At 48.2% G+C, this 20,895-nt stretch overlaps 1 protein-coding gene across 1 annotated transcript in view; it reads right to left on the reverse strand.

Moving 5' to 3' along the window:
* LOC146869371 (acidic mammalian chitinase-like) overlaps positions 1-16,767 on the reverse strand; it is a gene marked incomplete at its 5' end in the record, with an annotated part of 77,442 nt that extends 60,675 nt beyond the window's left edge. The window contains 2 exons of the mRNA XM_085635904.1: positions 12,302-12,514; positions 16,739-16,767. Of these exons, the coding sequence (XP_085492030.1) occupies positions 12,302-12,514; positions 16,739-16,767 (242 nt within the window). The remainder of the gene's footprint in view (positions 1-12,301; positions 12,515-16,738) is intronic.
* Between the last annotated feature and the right edge of the window lie 4,128 nt (positions 16,768-20,895).

Here is a 20,895-nt window from a genome sequence, read left to right on the forward strand (position 1 = left end):
TGCAAACGCGCCAGGGGGCACATTTGCAGAGTGATGAGAGGAGGGGGTGTGGCCTCCGGGGCGATGCCGGTCTTTATTTATTAAGAAGGGGGGGCTATCTAGCCCCCCTTTTTCTATTTTTTGGCCCTGGGGACCCCAGGGCCTACCCGCAATTTTTAGTTAAAAAGAAAAATCGGGAAGGGGGCCACGTGGCCCCCCTCCCGAGCCCATAATTTGCCCCGGGGACCCCATCCCCGGGGCATGGCCCTTTTAAAAAAAAAAAAAAAATGTATTATGGAGGGGGGCTGCGTAGCCCCCCTCCTGTGGCCACTTAAGGCCCCGGGGACCCCATCCCCCGGGACCAGCCTTTGTTTTTTATTATTTAAAAAAATATATATATTTATAGAAACACCTAGGACATGCTGGACAAACCGTATGACCCATCACCATGATGATTTGCGTGATAGTCATTAAAAGGAGACTATGCATACAATGAGTCGAAGTGGAATGGATTTACACCGCTAGTAAAGCTCCGACGTGTCTGACGCCCTACCGTGCCTAATCCCGGCGCCCCCGCCGTTGGGTACTCTCCAAGTAGACACCCTTGTCGTTTATTTATAGAAACATGGGTAGCTATTGACGTGCACATTTAATACACACGCACACCAAGCCATTTAAAGGTGATCGACAAAAATTCGACCAAAACTATGCAAGAAACACCCCTCACGGTTAATAAAACACACATCCACCGCCGGATGTGTAATACTTTTTATTTTACTCTCTGGAAAGGAGACTAACCTCACTTGAGTCACAACGCGCTCCTGGCTGAGCCCAATGCTGTGTTACACCCACCAGTGCCCGCCGAGTGCCACACCTCTGTGTTGTATTCCACCAGCTAGTGCGTATGCTATGCCACTCTCTAGCCCATGTGCACTGTAATACATGTCATGCCACACTTGCCTTCGCACGGGTTATATTGCCCCATCTAACATGCCTTCCTCGATGCCTAGGTTATAACGCATAGTGCTATGCCATACATATTTCAATCTGGGATCCATATCTTTGTCACAGTGCACATACAACGTTGCACTCCCCAGCACATATTTTATATTACAACTTTAGAGACTAGTTAGGTTGCACAACACTGCCCTGTGCATATTACACTCCAAGGCACATATCTCATAGCACGCGTAGTACCTGTGTTATCTCGCGCTCTCCAATGAATCTGTCATTGCGCACAATGTATTGCATATTATATTTCACGCCCCGGTTCATCTTATATCACACTTTTTGGTGCATAGTTTATACCATACACTATCTAGCTTATTTTCAATCGTGCTCTCAGGACTATGTTCTATATTACACTGCGCCTGCGCTCACCTACCCTTTTCACGGGCATTACATTTTGCGATGGGGGTGGAGGGTCAGGGGGTGTTTCTGCCAAGTGAGCCCGGAGTCACAGTCACAAACGTCCTCTTCTTCCTGAATAAAAGTGACATTATGCTGCATACTTGTTCTTATTTTAAGTAGTTCGCACAGACACATTTTAAAAACAATAAAGTTCCTAATACCCACCTTCTCTGAACAGTTAGCCTGCTGCCCCATCCACATCCTCCGTTGTCTGAATCCATGGACTAGCCTCCTGCCATGCATGGTCTGATGTGCTGCCACTGCCCTCCATTTAGCATGATGTACCAGTCCACTCCTCCTGCCCTCCATTGCCCAATTCTATGCCCCATCATTGACCTCCTGCTTAGCCTCTGTGCTTAGCTTGCTGCCCCTATTCTCCTTCCCCCTGCCCTCCGATGTCTTTGTGCATGCCCCGGCTCCATCCTTTTTACCCACCATGTTCCATGGACTTGCCACTCCTATCTACTCTGAGTGTTCTGTTGAGCTGCCACTCCACTCCCACCTGCCTAGAATTGTCAGATGACTGTAACCTGTCCCTGCCACCTCCACCCTGCCTGTCCACATGCCATGCCCCTATCCCCTTCCTCCTGTCCTCCATGGTCCATTTTACTGCCACACCCTTCCGCCCTCCCTGGTCTATTGTGCTGCAACTGCTCCTCCTGCCTGCCCCACGCGGTCTGTTGTGAGGCCCCTTCCCTGAACTCTCTCGTCTGTGCCCAGGTCCAGACCCTCCCTTCTATCCTCCATTGTCCTTTGTGCATGTCCCTGCACCCTCCTTCTTGCCCATCATAGCCATTGTGCTGCCACGATCCCTTCCGCTTCCATGCATGGTCTTCTTTGCTGTCACGGCCCCTCCCACCTTCCCTGTGTGGTCAGCTAGCTGCCCCTGACCCCCTCCCACCTTCCTTCCATGGTCTGTGTATGCCATCATAGTCTCACTGTTGCTCTCCATGCTGTGTCTTGTTTCTAGTGCCCATCCTGCCTGACCTCCATGGTCATCTTGCTGCTCCTGCCCTGCCCCCAGCCCTCTGTTTCCATGTGCAGACCCCTATTCCCTCCCTCCCGGCTTGCCTGTTCCATTGTAATGCCCCTGATCCGTCCCTCCTGCCTTTTATGGTCTGTTATGCTGCAGCTTTCTCTCCTGTCTGTCCATTATGGCCAGGTAGCTACCATTGCCTCTTTCCCCTCTGTTCTCTGTTATCCATGTGCGTGGTCCTGTCCCCTCCTTATTGCTTTCTATGGACTGTTGTGCTGCACTCCCGTCCCGCATGCCCTGTGTGGTGTATTGTGCTGCTGTAAACCCTGATGCCTGCCCTGTAGGGTCAGTTTGGTGCACCTCTCCATGTCCCTCCTGTCCTCTGTTATCCGAGTCCATGTCCCTACCCCAATTCCTCCTGCCTTCCATGATCCAATGTACCATACTTGCGAACATTTTGAACCATTTAAGAGGGAGATTGAGAAAAAACTGGGGTATTGATTTTCCCCTTTGAGTTACATTGATAAAGAGGAGATTGTAGCCAGGAGACAGATAAAAAATAAAAAAAAAACAGCCCATTTGAGATTAAATTCATTGGACACTTCCTAGCTGAATCGGGTATGTTGGCATGTATGGTTGTACTACCACTGCCTCTTCCTTCTGCCCACAATGGTCTATTATATTGCCACAGCCTCTTGCCAGTCCTGTATTGTTGGTTTGTTGCCCCTGCCCCCCTTTCCACTGCCCTCCATAGTCTGTTGTGCTGCCACTGCCCTTCCTGCCTGCCCAGTGTGGTCAAATGGTTGCATCGGCACTCTCCTACCTGCCTTCAATTTTCAGAGTCCGTGCACTTGGCCTCTGCCTCTCAACAGTATCCTAATGAACAACTAGATTGCTAACATTCTATATTTATTACAAAAGTGTGGAACGCCGGACGTCATCTTGATGTAATAAAAACTGTAATACCTAGAGCATTGCCTTTAGAAATTACATATATGAGACGGTCTTCTTTGCATCAAAATTATGGTTAGTGCTCTAAAAAACTAAAATGAGGACATATTTTCTGAGTTTTCAAATAGCGACAAAGCATTTTTAAATTATTTGTTATCTATGTTTTTTTATCCAGTTGACCACTTGATTAAATGTTGCACTTAGGGGAGAGGATGCGGTGTTACTTCCAGAGCTACAGACTTTGCAACTGGGGAACCAGGTTGGAGTTTCTGCTTGAGGTCAACATTCTGTGATTCTGGTCAAATCGCTTAATCTCCCCATGTCTACAACCAAAATGAATTTGATCTTGTGTGATGTAACCAATGCTCATGTAAAGCACTCTAATACCCGACAAGTCTGTACTATATAAAACTGCAAAAAACACAAAATAATAAGTGTTTTGCACACTGTCATTGGGCTACATGTGGGCTACATCTGGGTGATATTTGGGCTACATTTGGGCTCTTTTGTCTCTGGTGGCCGTCTTGGGAGATTTATTTGTTATGAAGTTTCCTAATTTCCTCATTTACTGCAATCTCCTCAGTAGGAAAAACTTTCAGTTTTTTACTTTGGTTCCATCAAGAAGGCATTCAGATGTGTCACACATTTGCCGTAAATTCTGAATGTTAGCACTCTTGTTGCTCATTAGATCACTGTAGTAAAGCTACTGCTCACCAGAGAAGTCTGCTGCTGGTATTGAAAGTGCACGTTTCAGTCTGCATGTCAGAATTTTTTTATGAAATGGAAGAGGATTTGAGAAGTCACTCAAAAGGTGCCCTAATTTTTCTTTCTGCCGCACTAATCATACTTTCTATGGCAAAATGAACCCCCTCATTTTGTTCTTTTAAATTAAATGTTTTAAGAGAGTTACCACTTTATTCAAATCAAGATGGCTTCAGGTGTGCAATACGTTTGTCATAAGTAGGACTGTTAGCGCTCTAGTTGTTCTTTAGAACACTCTGGGAAGCTGCAGTAGAACACAAAGGAATCAACTGACAGTCTCTGCCCTTGTTGGATGTACATGTTTTACTGAGAATGTCAGACTTCATTCTCACATGACTGAGAAAGATAATGTGAATTTACAGAAAATATGCTCTCAGATTAGCTTATAGATCACCTTCCAAACCTCTGTGGGAAAATGTTAGACGGACCGGGAGGGTCGGCCGAGGACAAGGGGAGAGGTCTCCGGGGAGAGCCGTCTCCAGCGATCGTACAGACAAGTAACTTCCCCCCCACAGATGTACACCACACAAGGATAGGCTTTAACGCTCTTTATAAGCAGTTTCTTAAGGTACGATGGAATGGTACAAGGAGGTCTGGACTCCGGGGTCCCCTCGATTTTAGTCTCTGGGTTTGGGAAAGGGGGTAGCGGGACAGTCTGGTTACCAATCTGGTAGATGCAATGATGGATAGCTCACAATCCTCGAGCTTGGTGTTCTAGCTTGGACGGTCCGCGGCAGCGCCAGCAGGTCCCGATGAAGATGGTCGTTACACGGTCCGCGGCAGCGCCAGCAGGTCCCGATGAAGATGGTCGTTACACGGTCCGCGGCAGCGCCAGCAGGTCCCGGTGAAGATGGTGATTACAGCAGACCGCGGCAGCGCCAGCAGGTCCCGACGAGGATGGAGGATGTAGAAGGCCGTGGCAGCGCCAGCAGGCAGGACGATAGTTCACAAGGCAGGGCTACGGCAGCGCCGGTAGTCCGTCAAGGATGAGTTCTTCGCGGTGTCTCGACTCCAGGATACAACTGCCTCCCTGCTCTGGAGCTGCCCTAGTTATAGGTCTGGCGCCCTTTGATGTCCGGACCCTCGCACTTGGAGGTCGGGAGGTCCGGGATGAGGGAGTCCAGACACCCAGCAGGGGGTGGAGCCAGCGCCCGGGGGAGCTGGAGGGCGATCGGCACCTGGCGGGGGAGAGCCATCGACACTCCTTTCTCCCATCGACCTGCCAAGTGGTCCGTTCACCTCCTGGGTGGATGGTGGTGCCGGGATGGCGGGGCCTGGCCAGGCCCAGGGTTAGGGTCGAGCTGAGGCCACGCGGCCTCGTGGTGCAGTGTCCAAGATGGCGGCTGGTCCGGACGGGGGAGCCGGGAGTGGGTCGGCCCCATGATACACAGATGTCCGGGGGCAGGAGTTCCGTCTGGAGACTGGTTGCGGGCTGGTCCTGTGGGTCACACCTGGAGGGCCGGGGCTTGGGCCGTGTCATGCGGGGAGGGAGCAAGCCCTTCATGTGGCCTGTCCAACAGAAAAGCATGAGAAAATTGTTCTCTCAAACATGATTCATGATATCCCAGCAGACTGCTTTTTCACATGGTAAAATCACCTTCGAACACACTGCAATTCCTAAAATGAGTATGGTACAATCAAATGATTCATAATGTAACTAAAGTCTTAAAACCTTGTGTTAACTGCAGTGCATTTTAATGAGGTGCTATCATGTATATTGGTCCCAAGATGGCTGCCAACACTTCTAGGATGAAGTACTGACAGCCAATCAGATCTCACGATGAGATGTGTGGTTAAGCTCCGCCCAGATATACATGTGATTTTGATTTCTCAGGAACTACTGAACGGATTTACACCATTTAAGCAAAAGGCACGACTCTGAATCAAGGTCTACTTTTCTGCCAAATTTGGTGCAATTCCGTTTAGCAGTTCGGGCTGTAGCTGCGGTTAAAGGTCCTATGGGAAATTGCATGGGAAATACACGTTTTGGGACCTCCCCTTTTTTCTCAGCCCCGCTACACGAATCATCCCGAGACTTTCAGGATAGGAGCGGACCGGAGCTGGCCAAAAGTTCTGAAAATTTTGCGAAGATACGTCAACGGGCGCCAAAGTTATTCCAAATAGAGTGTTGCGGATTTTCTATGGAAAATAGGTCCTAACTATAACTACCTACTGGCGGCCGCCAGTAGGTTATATATATATTTATATTTGAATTAGAACTAAGGTTACTGTGCTGTCCCATTACCAGATGGATGTTTGACAAATTATTATGCAGGATGAATCTCGGATACAAGAGATGGGCAATTTCATTAAGGTATTTTTATAGATAAACATAGCCGTAGCAAACTTCTTGTTGTTTGGGACACGTTAAAAGCTGCTGTTAGGGGCTATATTAACTATACTAAAATTTAAAATAGATTTAGAACATGCCGCCTCATTAATATTTTCTAATCACTCTCCAGAGATGCAAAAAAGTAAAATACATATTAAAAGATTAGAGCTTAATAAAGACTATGGAGGGATGCCCTTACCCAACATCAGACTTCATTATTTTACTGCCCCTGCAACTATAGCAAATTGTTGGAATACTAAATATCTATAATTAATTTCATGTTTCTTGATCAGTTGAATTATTTACCAGCAATCATAAAAATGTTGAGACGCCCCCAAAACGGTATAAGGCAAATCAAATGCTTGAGTAGGGGATGTAAGGAGGCACATTTGCAGTAAGAAAATAGGGTTAAATGCAGGATTACTCATTTTGCATAATTCAGCACAATCTTGGGGAACTTTTAATTAATTCTGCGTGAATATACTACAAGTAATTACACAATCTACACCCACACCCACTTTTTATACTAAATTATGTTATTTTACACATAAGCTCCTAATTAAGATATGTTCAAGCACATTACATGTGTTTTCAGATGTTCAAATTATATACATCAGTGGATAGTGGCACATAGTCAAGATGTGTCAAAAAAGTGGCTCTCTTTTGGAATAAAATGTATTAATTTATAAGTTTTAGAGCAAAACTAGATTACCCAGGGAGAAGAATGTATGTATAGAGATGTCAATTTCATATTCACCGATTATACAGCGCTGGAAATTTGCAAAGCTCTGAAAACTTGGTTTATGAATGAACTTTTTTTTCCTTCACTGTTCGATATTACATGTGAACTTTGATACATGAAATTTGAATTTAACCTGCTTTTTATTAGCAAATCGGCAACTGAAATGTATCCAATAGCCTACCCAATATAAAATAGGATTAAAGTACAAATAGACCCAACCAGTAATAGCTATTAATGGTGCCAACATATAGGGAGTTTAAAATTGCAAACTTGTCCGAGGCCATGAAGGACAATAATGATCAATTTTAGGTCTCGCCTTGCTAATCGCGTAAGCGATCGCAAAGCGAGACTATTGTAAAAGGGCATTTCAAAGTGCTCCCAAAAAGCGGATTGCATTGCTAGCACGCGCAACATGACGCGCTTGGTGCCGCCATGCACTCCGCTTTTTGGGAGCACTTCAAAGGGTTCGCTCCCCCGCCTGGAATGCGCTCCCCCGCCCCCAAGCGCGCGCCACACTCCGCTGGGCTGGGCTTGTTGTTTTAGTCTTCGATATTTCACGCGGTCTCTCCCTGCCTCGTTTCTTCTGTCATAGCATTGTTCTCTTAGCTCACTCTTTTCTTTGTTGAGTCCCCTCCCCCTTATACTCAAGTCTGGTTCCGTTTTCAATTACATGACTCCCCCTCTCTTCCTCGGGCTCTTATTGTATTCATTGCTCTTTGGCTTAGCGTCTCATTCGTGGTCTCCTTTCCACCATAACTGATGACTCACTTTTTCCATCTTTTTGCTTCTCTCATTTCATGTATCGTTTATGTCTCGTTCTCTTCTTTCTCCGAATGTCTCTTAATTTATTATTTTTTCCCCCATTTATTTTTCTTCCTTTTCTTTCTCATTGCCGGTCTCTCGTCTTCTGTTCTCTTCTTTTCCCGTTTTTCTTTCCCTTTGGCTTTCCGCATCATGTAATGGTTTTCTTTGTTCCCTCTTGCTTGCGCTCAATGTCTAATCAGGAAAATAAGTCCCGGACTGGTCCACAGAAAATTAGTGCAGGTGGCCCCCACTGGCAATCACAGTCTACGAATAAAATATGCACCTCTCACCTTACAAGCAATGCCGGACACCCTCCCAAATGTTCGCCTTGCTTACCTATCAGTTGCAATAATAGATGGGTACAAGGTCTCTTCTTTCGGGTGCACGGTCCAGCTTCACACGTGTTAGCAGTTTAAAGAAGTCATGGCCAGTATGTTACTTCAAACCGTGCTGGGCAGTTTAATTTTAGAAGATTCCAGTTTTTAGTTGATTGTCACTATCGCGAGCAGCGGTTACCTGTGGTTTGCTTTCCCTAGCTGGGGGAGGCAGTACACCGGCCTGTCCCAGGGTTGCAGTTGTGCACCAGCTGCACGTGTAGGCGTCGGGGACCGGGGCTCGCCTGCACATTTCAAGTCTCTTCCGATCTCCTCTCACCCAGTTTTTTTATAGAATTTGTTGTTTCCCATATCTATGTGGGAGAGGACATAACACGAATGCTATGAAAATACCACATTCTCAACCATCCCTTCTCTGCACGTGCTCAAAAAAGTGTTTTATGGCGTAGACAGTGCCAGGGGCCATGGGAATTATGCGGCTACGGGGGGCCAAATCATGCAACAGAGATGACTATATAATGCGGCAAGAAAAAGCACATTATGCTGCACATCAAAACACCCTAATATAGAAGTATGCGAGAGAATGTGGCCAGCTGGGCGAATGGCCTTCCACTGTGCGGAAAGAAACACGTTTCAGTGCTTTTAGTAACTTTTGATCCGAGTGAGCTGTAAACAATTTATTTGTTAAAATTTGAAGACAATGCAGCAGATGATGGATGATGTGGCCAATGTGGCAAATCCATAGCTATTTGGAAAACGCCGCAGCATCGCATAATTCTAGTGGCCATGGACAAAGAGGGCAATGGCCCAGGTCCCACCTTCTCAGATGCCCACTTATGAAGTGGTGGGGACATTAATAAGATTTTCTGCTCTGCTTCCCTCCCTGCCTCATCGTCTCACTTTATCAACCCCTCTTTCAGTGCGTCATCTATCTCTTGCTCTGTACCTTGCTTACCTCTCCTTAGCTCGCTCTCTGCTTCTCCCTCCCTTTAAACTTACTCTTAGTTCACTAAGCTTACCTTGCCTCGCTTTGTCTTCTACTTTTCCCAGCATGGCAACCGAGCCACCTACCTTGTACTTCTTTCTATTTTTCACTAACCATTCTCGGATCTTCCTGATCCCAAGAATGTTTTGCACTCTTTGGTATTTATTACATGCATGTGGAGATGTGAAACACGTATCCATATCAGACAGGGTATTGATAATGTAACCCCACTAACCCCCTCCCCGTGTTCCGCATGGTTTGGGCCTGATGTGTGCACGAGACAGGCTTTCTCCAGCCACTTGCCAGCTCTGCTGAGTGGATGAACCAGGAGATGCCGCTTTCTGATAAGAGCTGGTGGGTGCTCTGTCCAATTAGCCAGGCTTGTGTGACCACTGCTGCAAAGACAACACCGGCATAACAAGGCTGCAGCGTGAGGGGTGGGCGTGCAGTCAGCGCTCACAGGGAGAGAGCATCACTCAAGCGCTAGCAGCCGCTTACATTTCCTTCCTTTGCGCAAAAAATAGAATGTTTTATAGATGGCTTTATGTTAAGGGGTTGGCCTCTTTATAAGACTTCCCGCTCTGGTGGATGATGTAGGGCGGGGGAAATTCTTAATTTTAAATAAGCACCCCGAAGAATTCAAATATTTTTCTATGTCAAAGAAAAACAAGCATTGGCATAGCCAATAGGTCTCGCCTTTGGGACCTTATAAGTGTTTAGCCATGCTACAGTTGATTTTATTGCACGAAGGATATTGTGCTGCATAACTAAATACATATAAGGTCCCAAAAGCGAGGCCTATTGGCTATGCCAATGCTTGTTGGAAGTAATGATTATCAGAGGTCATCAATGTTCTAAGACATTTATAAGCCTTAATCTTACTAGTAACAAATTTCCTTAGTCCGTGCCCGCAACTGGAATGAACAACAATGTTCCGTGCAACGTGTTTGTTTTCGTAATGTCTTCAGATTTTCACAAATACTGGGAAGAGATTTAAAAATGGCAAATTAACCATGGCTGCTGCTGCTTAGCGGGGGTAGCAGGGCGGGGGGTAGAGGGGGATAAAAAAAAGAAATCCACTTACCTGCAGACCGGCCATTGCCTCTCGGTCCTCTTCCTTTATCGATGCAGAAAGCAAGAAGCACACAGGTTCCCATAGCAGATCACAACGGTGCTGTCACCAGCATGACAGCAGTGTTGTGATTGGTCAGAGCGCCGTGGTTCAGCACACATACAGCGAGTGGGAGCCTATGCATGTTCTCCACCCAGGCTGTGCAATACAGTCGGGTGGAGAACATGCTAAGTGCGCATGACGATTTGGCCGGCCCAAGAAGACTGGCCAAACTGTCATGTGCATTTAGAGAGTGCCAACGACTCAACCCCTGGCCCTGCTCTGGCCAGCCCAACCCGCCCCAGAGCCAATACGGAATAATAAACTGATAATAACATTGCGTTATCATTTTATTTTTCCTTTTTGTACTGCTCACAGAAAGGTGGGGCAATGCTCCTCCTTATCGGAGGAGACGCTGCGGCAAATTAACCCAATATTAGCTGTTTTCAGGGTTTTGGTGCTCGTTTAATATTTCAGTATTCCCAACCACTAAGAGGGAAAATCAGAAAGTCCAACCAAGCAGAGCCCTGCCCTGGATATAGACGGGACTCGGTGATGAAGCATGCCACCAATCGTAGGCGAGGGCTGCAGTTTCTCTTATGAACGGACGCCCTCCACTGCCATCTTTTCCCCTTTTCCAAGTTGTCAATGGCCTGTTGCAATGTAATGTAAAAGCACCACAATATTGACTTGATCCTCTCAGCTCTGCCCAAGGACCTTGGATTGCTGCTGTTGCCCCTCAGCTCCCATCCCGTGCCCAATAAGGAGGGTGTTTTTTTCTCCTTTGCTGCGAGTGCCGGGGCAGCTTACAGCCGTTCCATGGTCCTGTTCACAGTTACAAACCCTAGGGCCGCTGTCCGCTGTCCAGGTCCTTCTTCATCCACAGCATACAAGGACAGCTGGGACAGCTGCCACCGCAGCCGCCTCTAATGTGCAGCTGTCAGCTCTCCTGCTCCATCTTTTCCCTCCATATATTGAGGGTGAAGGAGGACTACGGAGAACTGACCGCTGCTGCCCCACTGTTGACAACTGTACTCTCTTGTACGATTTTTAAGGTGATGTTCATGAACATCAGGTTCATATTTAATGTGGCGTTTTATCCACAGGCAACCACATGCTGTTATGTTCATAAACATTGGGAAAAATTCAACTAATCAGAATGCTTTTTATTTTTCAGATGTTTGCATACATTAAAGAATATTTTCAGATCATGTCCATGCACTAAGGCCACTTTTATTTTTATTGTATATGACCAAACTCACCAAAAGTAACAAATGGAACCAATCACACATTGCCTGCCTAATTTAGTGTACCTTGATTGTGGCTTTTTTCCCTTGGCTAACATTGCCTTCGGAAATTACTACCTTTATACAGAAAACTGCTTCTTTTGCACCTTAACTTTGCACTGTGAGTTTCCAAAGTTTGGTGTTTATTTGTCCATGGAGGGCATTAATGTAGCCTTATAGCCCGCCGTAGTGGGCTATACCGGCTGTTAAAGGCCCGCTACAGCGTTAAAGGCCCGAGCCGAAGGCGAGGGACTTTAACAAAGCAGCGGGACTTTAAAAGCCGGTATAGCCCTGCTACGAAGGGCTACAAGGCTATTGAACATTCTGCCACTAGAGGGCAGAATGTTCTAACAAAACAAAGCCTTCAGGGAGAGCGAGGGGATTGAAATCCCCTCAGGCTCCCTGAAGCCTTTGTTCACAGCCAGAGCTGTGAACAAAAACACATTGGAATGTTGGTGCTCCGGGCTTCTACCAGCCATTATAAGCCTGGAGCACTCCATTGTTTTCAATGGAGCTTCCAACATTCCAATGTTCTAATAATGCAAAGAACAGGTTTTTCTAAGGAGCCTTGTGTCAACCTTAACTACAAAGGTGGAAATGCATTTAAATGTAGATAATAATTACTGACTTCTCCTTGAGGGCGTTGACCTGCTGGTAGAGCTCTGGGTCATTCTTTACATAAGTGGTGATCGTGTGGTTCTCCATGCTGGCATAAGCGTAGATGATGTGCGTACACAGCATTGGGTCCACATCTGTTGGCCTGTAGGTCGCTGGTGCTTCTCTGTACTGCGACCAGGTGGTGAAGTAGCAGACCAATTTGTAGACTGAGCCTAGAAAGAGAACAGAGGATGATGTGGGTGGTTGCAGAGGATGCTAAAGGCTTTTGTGGGTCCACCTACAATAGGATCCATACCTCTAGAAAAGGTATGCCAAAGTTCAGCACTTTATTGGCCCTGCGAACACCGGGTGAGGCTCTGTCTGATCATACCAGGCCTGATCTGGCCCCTGTCATAGTCCTCTAGCCCACAGCAGTTATAAAATGGTCCCAAGGCTCCCAAGCAGTGAGCAGCTACCAACCACCAAATTAATTTTAAGACTAACAGTGGGACTTTGTGTACTTAGAGCAAGCCACACTTTGCGCACAAACCCTCTACCTAATCTAATAAGCTTCTTAAAAATACATGTCTCCACATGCATGATGAAAAGTGTTACGCTTCCAACCCCGCACCCTGCCTGTTCAATGAGTGTGGGGATGATGGCGTCAGTGGGGCAGACCACCACATCTGCTTAGCTGGCCAGTATGCTAAAGGCCTGCCCTGTGCCATCTGGGTGCAGGCCTTTGTGCTTGAGTCAGCTCTGGGTCTTGGTGGAGCTGGCAGGCTTTGAGCCCCTGCAGCACCTCAGCAGTGAGGTTTACATGGGAAAGTTTGTATGGTAAATATTTGTGATGGTGGAAATAGGCCTGGTGATTGTAGATCACAAACTGACATTGTGGAAACAGGCACAGCCACAGTGTTGCATAAAGGGAAATGTTCAAGCTGCCATGGCAACATGTGTTTGCCATGCCCTGCTCTACGCTCTCCCATAGGGCAATGTGTGCCTTACATATAGGACAAGGTGGATGTTGACTTAGCAATCTGTGCTACACACTTGGCACCATTGAAACAGGAATAGCAATGCGAGCTTCACATATAGCATAGTAACCAACCTGTGGAGGCAACGTTCGAAATCCAGAATAGCATTTGGAACCTGTAAAGGCAATGGTGCTTTCAAACCTGCAATGTGAAATCGAGCGCGCCAAAGCGTTCTGTAGGAGCAGCACATTGTGGGGATTGATTTTGCAACAGATGCTGTATGGACTGTACAGGAGGCAATGGGCAGGGCCTTGTGCACTTTACACATGTGGCAATGTGAGTGCTATCATGGCAATGTGAGTGCTATCATGGCAATGTGAGTGCTATCATGGCAATGTGAGTGCTATCATGGCAATGTGAGTGCTATCGTGGCAATGTGAGTGCTATCGTGGCAATGTGAGTGCTATCGTGGCAATGTGTGCTATGTGTAATGTGGGATTGAAAAACAGAATTGCAATGTGCCCCATGCGTACTGTATATTATAGAAACAGGTGTGGGATTTTTTTGTGCATTTATATAATTGTGTATTTTTAGCATTGAGTACAATGCGGATCCACTTGAATTTACATGTAGACTCATATTTGATGCCATTACCTTTGAAGCAAGTTCACTAGGACATATATAAGGGCATATTAAAGGGTTTATGCTAACGAGGTCTCGGGCTTCAACTACATCTTGTTCAAACGGGATGTCTCCCTTCACTGTTTCTTATTTCTGCAGCACATGATGATGGTGATGATGAAGCAAATTTACAAAGCACTCAGATGCTCCTAGGAGTGTCCCTGCGCTAATTCAAGAGCGCGGCAAATGATAGTGTTTTCAATTCCTTCCTGAAAGCAGGGTCAGCAGCTTCCGGTCTCAGATGCATGGAAGACAGTTCCGTGCAGATGGCCCTAACAAGGAAAAGGAGCTCCTGCAGATCGTTGAGTCTCACACTCGGCACTCTGGCCAAAGCCAGATGTGAAGACCAGAGGCTCCTCGCAGGATTGTAGGAAAGAATATGGGAAGCCAGATAGCCTGGACCAATATTGAGGAGAGCACGAAAAATCAGCACCAAGGTTTTGAGCAGAATTCCTTCATACTGGGAGCCAGTGCAGAGGGGAAAGTTGACTCAAGATCCTCGCTCTCTTTGGGGGATTCGGTAGGAGGCGCGCAGCAGCGTTTTGCATCACTTGCAGTCTATGGATAGCATATCCTGGCAGGCCAAGATACAAGGCATTAGCATCATCCAGCAAAGTTGTGTTTTTCTTTCCATTCACGTTGTGCTTGATGTTCTTGAAGAAAACTCTCTAGCATGGGCTCAGTAATGTTGTGATCATTCAAGGTCTCTCCTGCTAGCTCACTGTACTGTATTCATTCACTGTAGTTCACTTTTGGTTTGTAAATAGTTTGTCTGTATATTTTGTATATAGTTCTAATTGTTACAAATTCAAAAATGTACATGGTTAATGCCAGACATAATTAATAGCAGCCATAAAAAGTCTGGAGCATGTTCACAGAGACATTTTAAAAATATACAGGTGCTTGCTGGACAAGTTGCATGCTTCTGCAAGGATGTCCTGAACTTTCTCAGGCTCTCCATGGGCATCATTTAGAGGTCACCAGGTGTCACAGCCGCTACCCGTAGATTGCCTCTTTCTACCCCTGGCACTGCTTTTGAGACCCCTGGCCTCAGAGGTGGCAAAATCCGGGCCTGGAACACAGGGGCAGCTCTTCCATACTGGACACTGGTTGGAGCTCCACTTCCTGGTTTCTGTCAATTTGTTTTATTATACAAATAGTTAATAATATTCCCTATTGGTGTAATAAAAATGGAGTACATTTGCTGAAATATGACCCTATCTGGAAGCTATGGCAAGTATAAAATGCTGTTAAATGTAGGTTGTATGCATGCTCGCATGTGAGTGTGCGCTTACATGCACAAGTGTGTGTGAATGTGTTAGCATGTGTATGTGAGTCAAAGTGAAGGTCAAACGGTGTGCATTGTCACTTCCATTACCCCTGCCATTTTGGGGAATTGACGTCCATGATACTGTCTAGTTATCAAAGGAAAGTGCTGCAAATATGACAGGCATGCAGATAGGATGCCTCTGTAGTGTTAAACAGGAGACCAAAGACATGACTAGCAGTCAGTCAGTCAGAGGGTAAATGGGAGACTGAACGCTGCAGGATGCGTTTCACACTGCGTGGCGTGAAGAGATGCTTACCGTTCACTCATGATGGCTTTTATTGTGAACAGTGGGGGGAGGGCTATAAGGATCTGCTGCAAGTTTCTTTTCCTTTCTGATTCAGAGCAGTTAATTTGTTTTCCTGCAACTGAAAACTGCCAGTCTGTTCCGCGGTTCAAGCTCCCACCAGTGGCTGCTCCTCCACTATAACATAAGAGGATCGCCCCCTGCTGCGAGCAAGCTGGGGGGAAAGATAAAATGATAAAAGATTCACTTTATCATCATTTTATTTTTCCCGTTTTCCTCTACAGCCAGTTAAGTCTAGGCAGGGCGGGACTTGGCTGTTGTCACAGCCAGGAGAAGAAGATTTGTACACACTGTAAGTGCGCATGATGGTTTGGCCGGCTGTCTTAGGTCGGCCAAACCGTCATGGCACTTCGGTTTCGCCAACCCAGATGTGTCGCACAGCCGGGTTGGAGAAATAACACAGACTCCCAGGTACTGACTGAGCAGCAAACAAAGCCCCTCAGACCAATCCTGGCGCTACTCATGCTATTGAGAGCAACACTGGCAGTGGGGTAACAAAGGCCCCTGCAACCACAGTGGTTCGGGGGGCACACTCTGCGCAGTACCCTGGCTGGAGAGCTCCCGAGTGTGGCCGGAGGGGCCCCCCTCCATGTACTTTGCAGAGGGGGTCCTCAAGTTTTGTAATACCACTGAGCGCCAGGATTGGCTAGGGAACCTAGGGAACCTGTGCTGGTGTCCGATACCATCAGTAGAGAAGAGGAGCACAGAGGCAGCCGGCAGCATTGGAACAGGTATTTTTTTTGTATTATAATTATTTCCCTAATTCCCTGTCCCGTCCACCCCTCCCCCGCACCACCCACTTGAGTTTGGCATCGGCCGCCACTGGTTCCCACCTGGTCTCTTCACCTGCACAGCAACATGCAGTGTGACGTTCCAAGTGACCAAAAACACCTTGATGCTAAAGTTGTGTCGAGATGAACCACTCAACCTACATGGACAGCAGCACTAAAGCTCAGGATAGGCAGTCACAAATCTGTGCTCTGGCCGAGTTCAGGATCTTCACCTCAGGCACAAGTACAACTGGGATGGTGCTGGTCACAAAAGTACTCCAAGGCTGTGGGACGCCATCACTGCTGCTACTTTCCGTGGGCATGTACATGCTTTTAATTTAAAATAGCACTTTTGAAGCTCAAAGGAGTGGCAGCAAACAGTGTGGCTATTAGTTCACATGTTGCTTGAATAAGTTTAAGGTAACAGGAGAAGGGCAAAAAGAAATTAAAGAAATATCACCTGCTTCAGGAGTCAGGATCGGCCTCAAGCGCTGCCGAATCAATAAAAAAAAGACAATACTACCTGGCACTGAAGGGAACCTATTTGTGCATGGATTAATTCATTGTGAAGGGGCAGAATGACTGAAGGGCTCCGTCCCAGTGTTACATGCTGTAAATTCAAGTGGGTGGAAGAAAGATGTTAAAAAAGGCACAATAGACCAATGAATGAAGAGCTGGCAGAAGCCCCTATTAGTAAGTTTGTTATATATATATTTTTTGTAAAATCAAAAGGTCTTTGCAAGACAAGTAGACGGCAACAACTGCTTACTGTTTCATCTTCTAAACAGAGATTTATGTTCAGGTAAGTATACCCCGAAAACAAGAAGGGTGAATACTAAAAGAGCGGGCAAGCTCTCCACAATAGTAAGATATATACTAATCCTATCTTGGTTTTAAGGGCAAAAATAGAAAGGATATCACTCACTGAGCAGAAATAACGCGCAGTTTGAATCACCAAATAAACATAAAAATTAAACGCGCACCGCGCGTGTAGGGAAATGCCGTTAACGTACGACATAAGCAGCGGGTTACAAGGTATTCTTTCCTTGCAACCCGGGAACTTCAAACCACAGCCGCGTCTTACTCCGGGTTACAATGTAGCCTTTCGCGCAACCCGGGAACTTCAAACGCGGCAGCGTCTTGCACTGAAAACAAAGGTGTGGCCGCAGGTAAAAAAAAAAAAGAAAAAAAAAAAAAAAAAAAAAGGAATCGTCCGCGGGACTCCAGAACTCGGGCTTGAGTAGAAGATAAGGCGGGCAGCCAGAAAGGAAGCGGACTAGGTAGCTGGAGGGCAGGGTCAAAATCAGCAAAAGGAATGAAACTCAGGAGAGCGCTGAGTCAGAGAGCGGCATTCACTCAAGGATTCAGAATGCAAGGGGCGGGGAGCCAGAATCACAAAACCGAAAGCCAAGCAACAGCTCTTCGGTGCATCAAGGTATTTAAAGGAAGGGAGTGTCTACAAACTCCACCTCCATTAAGGTAGCAAGGGACCTGCTCTAAAGTGTATACCGTTACAAGGTAATCACTCAGTCCTCTCTACAACCCCATGGGACTATGCAGGTGGCCTGATGTCTAACAGTTCTCCCACCCAAAGGTCTATTCACCAGTCGAGGTTTTGTAGGGTGCAGGGCATAAAATCTACGAACTAAGACTGGAGCATGTACATTTTCAGCGGGTTCCCATGACTTGTCTTCTGGACCGTATCCTACCCAATCGATCAGATATTGGAGCTTGCCCCTATATCTACGGGAATCAAGTATTCTTTTAACTTCGTATTCAATCAATCAAGTCATTTGGATCGCGCACTACTCACAAGGCGCTTGGGGAAGGGGGTCTGCTACTGCTCGAACAGCCAGGTCTTGAGCTGTTTCCTGAAGGCGAGGTGGTCCTGGGTCAGCCGCAGGTGAGTGGGCAGGGAGTTGCATGTCTTGGCCGCAAGGTAGGAGAAGGATCTTCCTCCGGCGGTGGCTTTCCGAATGCGCGGCACGACGGTGAGGGCGAGGTTCGCTGAACGTAGCTGGCGGGTGGGCGCGTAGAAGGTCAGTCGGTCGTTGAGGTACCTTGGGCCCTGGTCGTGGAGGGATTTGTGTGCGTGGGTGAGGAGTCTGAATGTGATCCTCTTGTTGACAGGGAGCCAGTGTAGGTCTCAGGTGGCTCGAGATGTGGCTGCGTCGGGGGACGTCCAGGATGATTCGGGCGGAGGCGTTCTGGATGCGCTGGAGTTTCTTCTGAAGCTTGGCTGTGGTTCCGGCGTAGAGGGTGTTTCCATAGTCCAGTCTGCTGGTGATGAGTGCCTGGGTGACCGTCTTCCTTGTCTCTGTCGGAATCCATTGGAAGATCTTGCGGAGCATGCGGAGTGTGTGGAAGCAAGATGAGGAGACTGCGTTGACTTGTCTGGTCATTGATAGGGAAGAGTCCAGGATGATGCCCAAGTTGTGTGCGTGGTCTGTTGGCTTGGGTGCGGTGCCTAGGGCTGGCGGCCACCAGGAGTCGTCCCATGCGGCGGGCGATTGTCCCAGGATGAGGACTTCCGTCTTGTCCGTGTTCAGCTTAAGGCGGCTGTTGTTCATCCAATCGGCGACGTCTTTCATCCCTTCGTGGAGGTGTCGGGGTCTTTGCTGAGGGAGAGGATCAGCTGAGTGTCATCGGCGTAGGAGATGATGTTCAGGGTGTGATTGCGAGCGATTGCAGCGAGTGGTTTCATGTAGATGTTGAAGAGAGTGGGGCTGAGCGATGAGCCTTGCGGGACTCCGCAGATGACTGTGGTGGCCTCCGAGTGGAACGGTGGGAGGCGTACTCTGTGTCCTTCCGGAGAGGTATGAAGTGATCCAGTCCAGGGCCTTCCCTTGGATGCCGATGTCGTTGAGGCGTTTGACTAGGGTGCGGTGGCATACAGTGTCGAATGCAGCGGAGAGGTCTAGGAGGATGAGTGCCGCTGTTTCACCGTTGTCGAGCAGGGCTCGGATGTCATCAGTGGCTGCGATGAGGGCGGTTTCGGTGCTGTGATTGGCTCTGAATCCAGACTGCGATGGGTCGAGGGAACCGTTCGTCTCGAGGAAGGCGGCCAGTTGCTTGTTGACGACCTTTTCGATGACTTTGGCCGGGAAGGGAAGGAGCGAGATGGGGCGGAAAATCTTGAGTTCGGCCGGGTCCGCTGTTGGTTTCTTCAGTAGTGCGCTGAGCTCGGCGTGCTTCCAGCTTTCCGGGAAGGTGGCTGTGTTGAAGGAGGTGTTGATGTCTCAGAGGTGGGGTGCGATGGTTGGGGCCGCTTTGTTGAAGACGTGGTGGGGGCACGGGTCGGTCGGAGATCCGGAGTGGATGGTGTTCATCGTGCTTGTCGTGTCTACGGTGGTAACCTCGGTCCATGTCTGGAGGGTGGCGGCTGGGTGCGTGGGTTTGATCGATGGGTGCGTGGGTTGAGTGCCGAAGCTGTTATGGATGTCGGCGATCTTGCGGTGGAAGTACGAGGCGAGGAAGTCGCAGAGGTCCTGTGAGGGGGTTGGAGATTTCCTTGACGATGTGGAAGAGCTCCTTGCTGTCATGGGCGTTCTTGTCCAGTCGTTCCTTCAGAGATTTCTTCTTTGTGGTGCGGATGAGCTGGTGATGTCTGCGGGTGGCGAGTTTGAGGGCGGTCATGTTGTCGGCGGTCTTGTCGAGGAACCAGGCCTTCGAGGGTGCGGCAGGCTTTCTTGGAGTCCTTGAGTTCGTCGGTGAACCAGGGAGCCTTCTTGCTTCTGGGCCTGGTGATTGGGTGCTTCAGTGGGGCGAGGGCGTCAGCACTTGTGGTCAGCCACTGCGTGAGGTTGCGGGCTGCTGTGTTGGGGTCAGTTGTCCTGACGGGTGGGTTCTGGCTGAGGGAGGTGGTGAGTTGTTCGGCGGTGATCTTGCTCCAGTTCCTGTGAGGAACCTGCTTCGGGTGGTGGTGGACCGTCTTCTTTGCGAAGCTGAAGTGGACGCAGCTGTGGTCGGTCCAGTGGAGTCCGGTGGAGTGGCTGAAGGAGACGTGCATGCTGGAGGAGAAGATAGGGTCGAGCGTGTGGCTGGCGTAGTGGGTGGCGGTGTTGACCAGCTGCTTGAGTCCGAGGTTGGCGAGGTTGTCCAGCAGGGCGGTGGTGTTGCGGTCGTTGTTGTTCTCCAGGTGGAAGTTGAGGTCCCCGAGGAGGATGTAGTCGGTGGAGGGGAGGGCGTGTGGGCTGATGAAGTCCATGATGTCGTCGCAGAACTGTGCGCGCGGTCCCGGGGGTCTGTAGATGAGGGTGCCTCGGAGGGTCGTCTTGGGGTCGGTGTGGATCTGGAAGTGGAGGTGTTCGGCGGCGCTGAATGTGTCGATGGAGTCAGTCGAGATGCGAACGGTGCTCTTGTGTACGATGGCGATGCCTCCTCCGATCTGGTTGATGCGGTCCTTCCTGATCTTGTAGCCGTCCGGAATGGCAATGGGGATGTCGGGGGCTGAGGAGGCGTTCATCCAGGTTTCTGTGAGGAAGGCGACGTCTGGAGATGCGGTGTCGAGGAGGTTCCAGAGTTCAACGGCGTGGCGGTGGACGGAGCGGGTGTTGAGCATGA

This window comes from Triturus cristatus, chromosome 1_1 (assembly GCF_964204655.1).
Source record: "Triturus cristatus chromosome 1_1, aTriCri1.1, whole genome shotgun sequence".
Classification (NCBI taxonomy): Eukaryota; Metazoa; Chordata; class Amphibia; order Caudata; family Salamandridae; genus Triturus; species Triturus cristatus.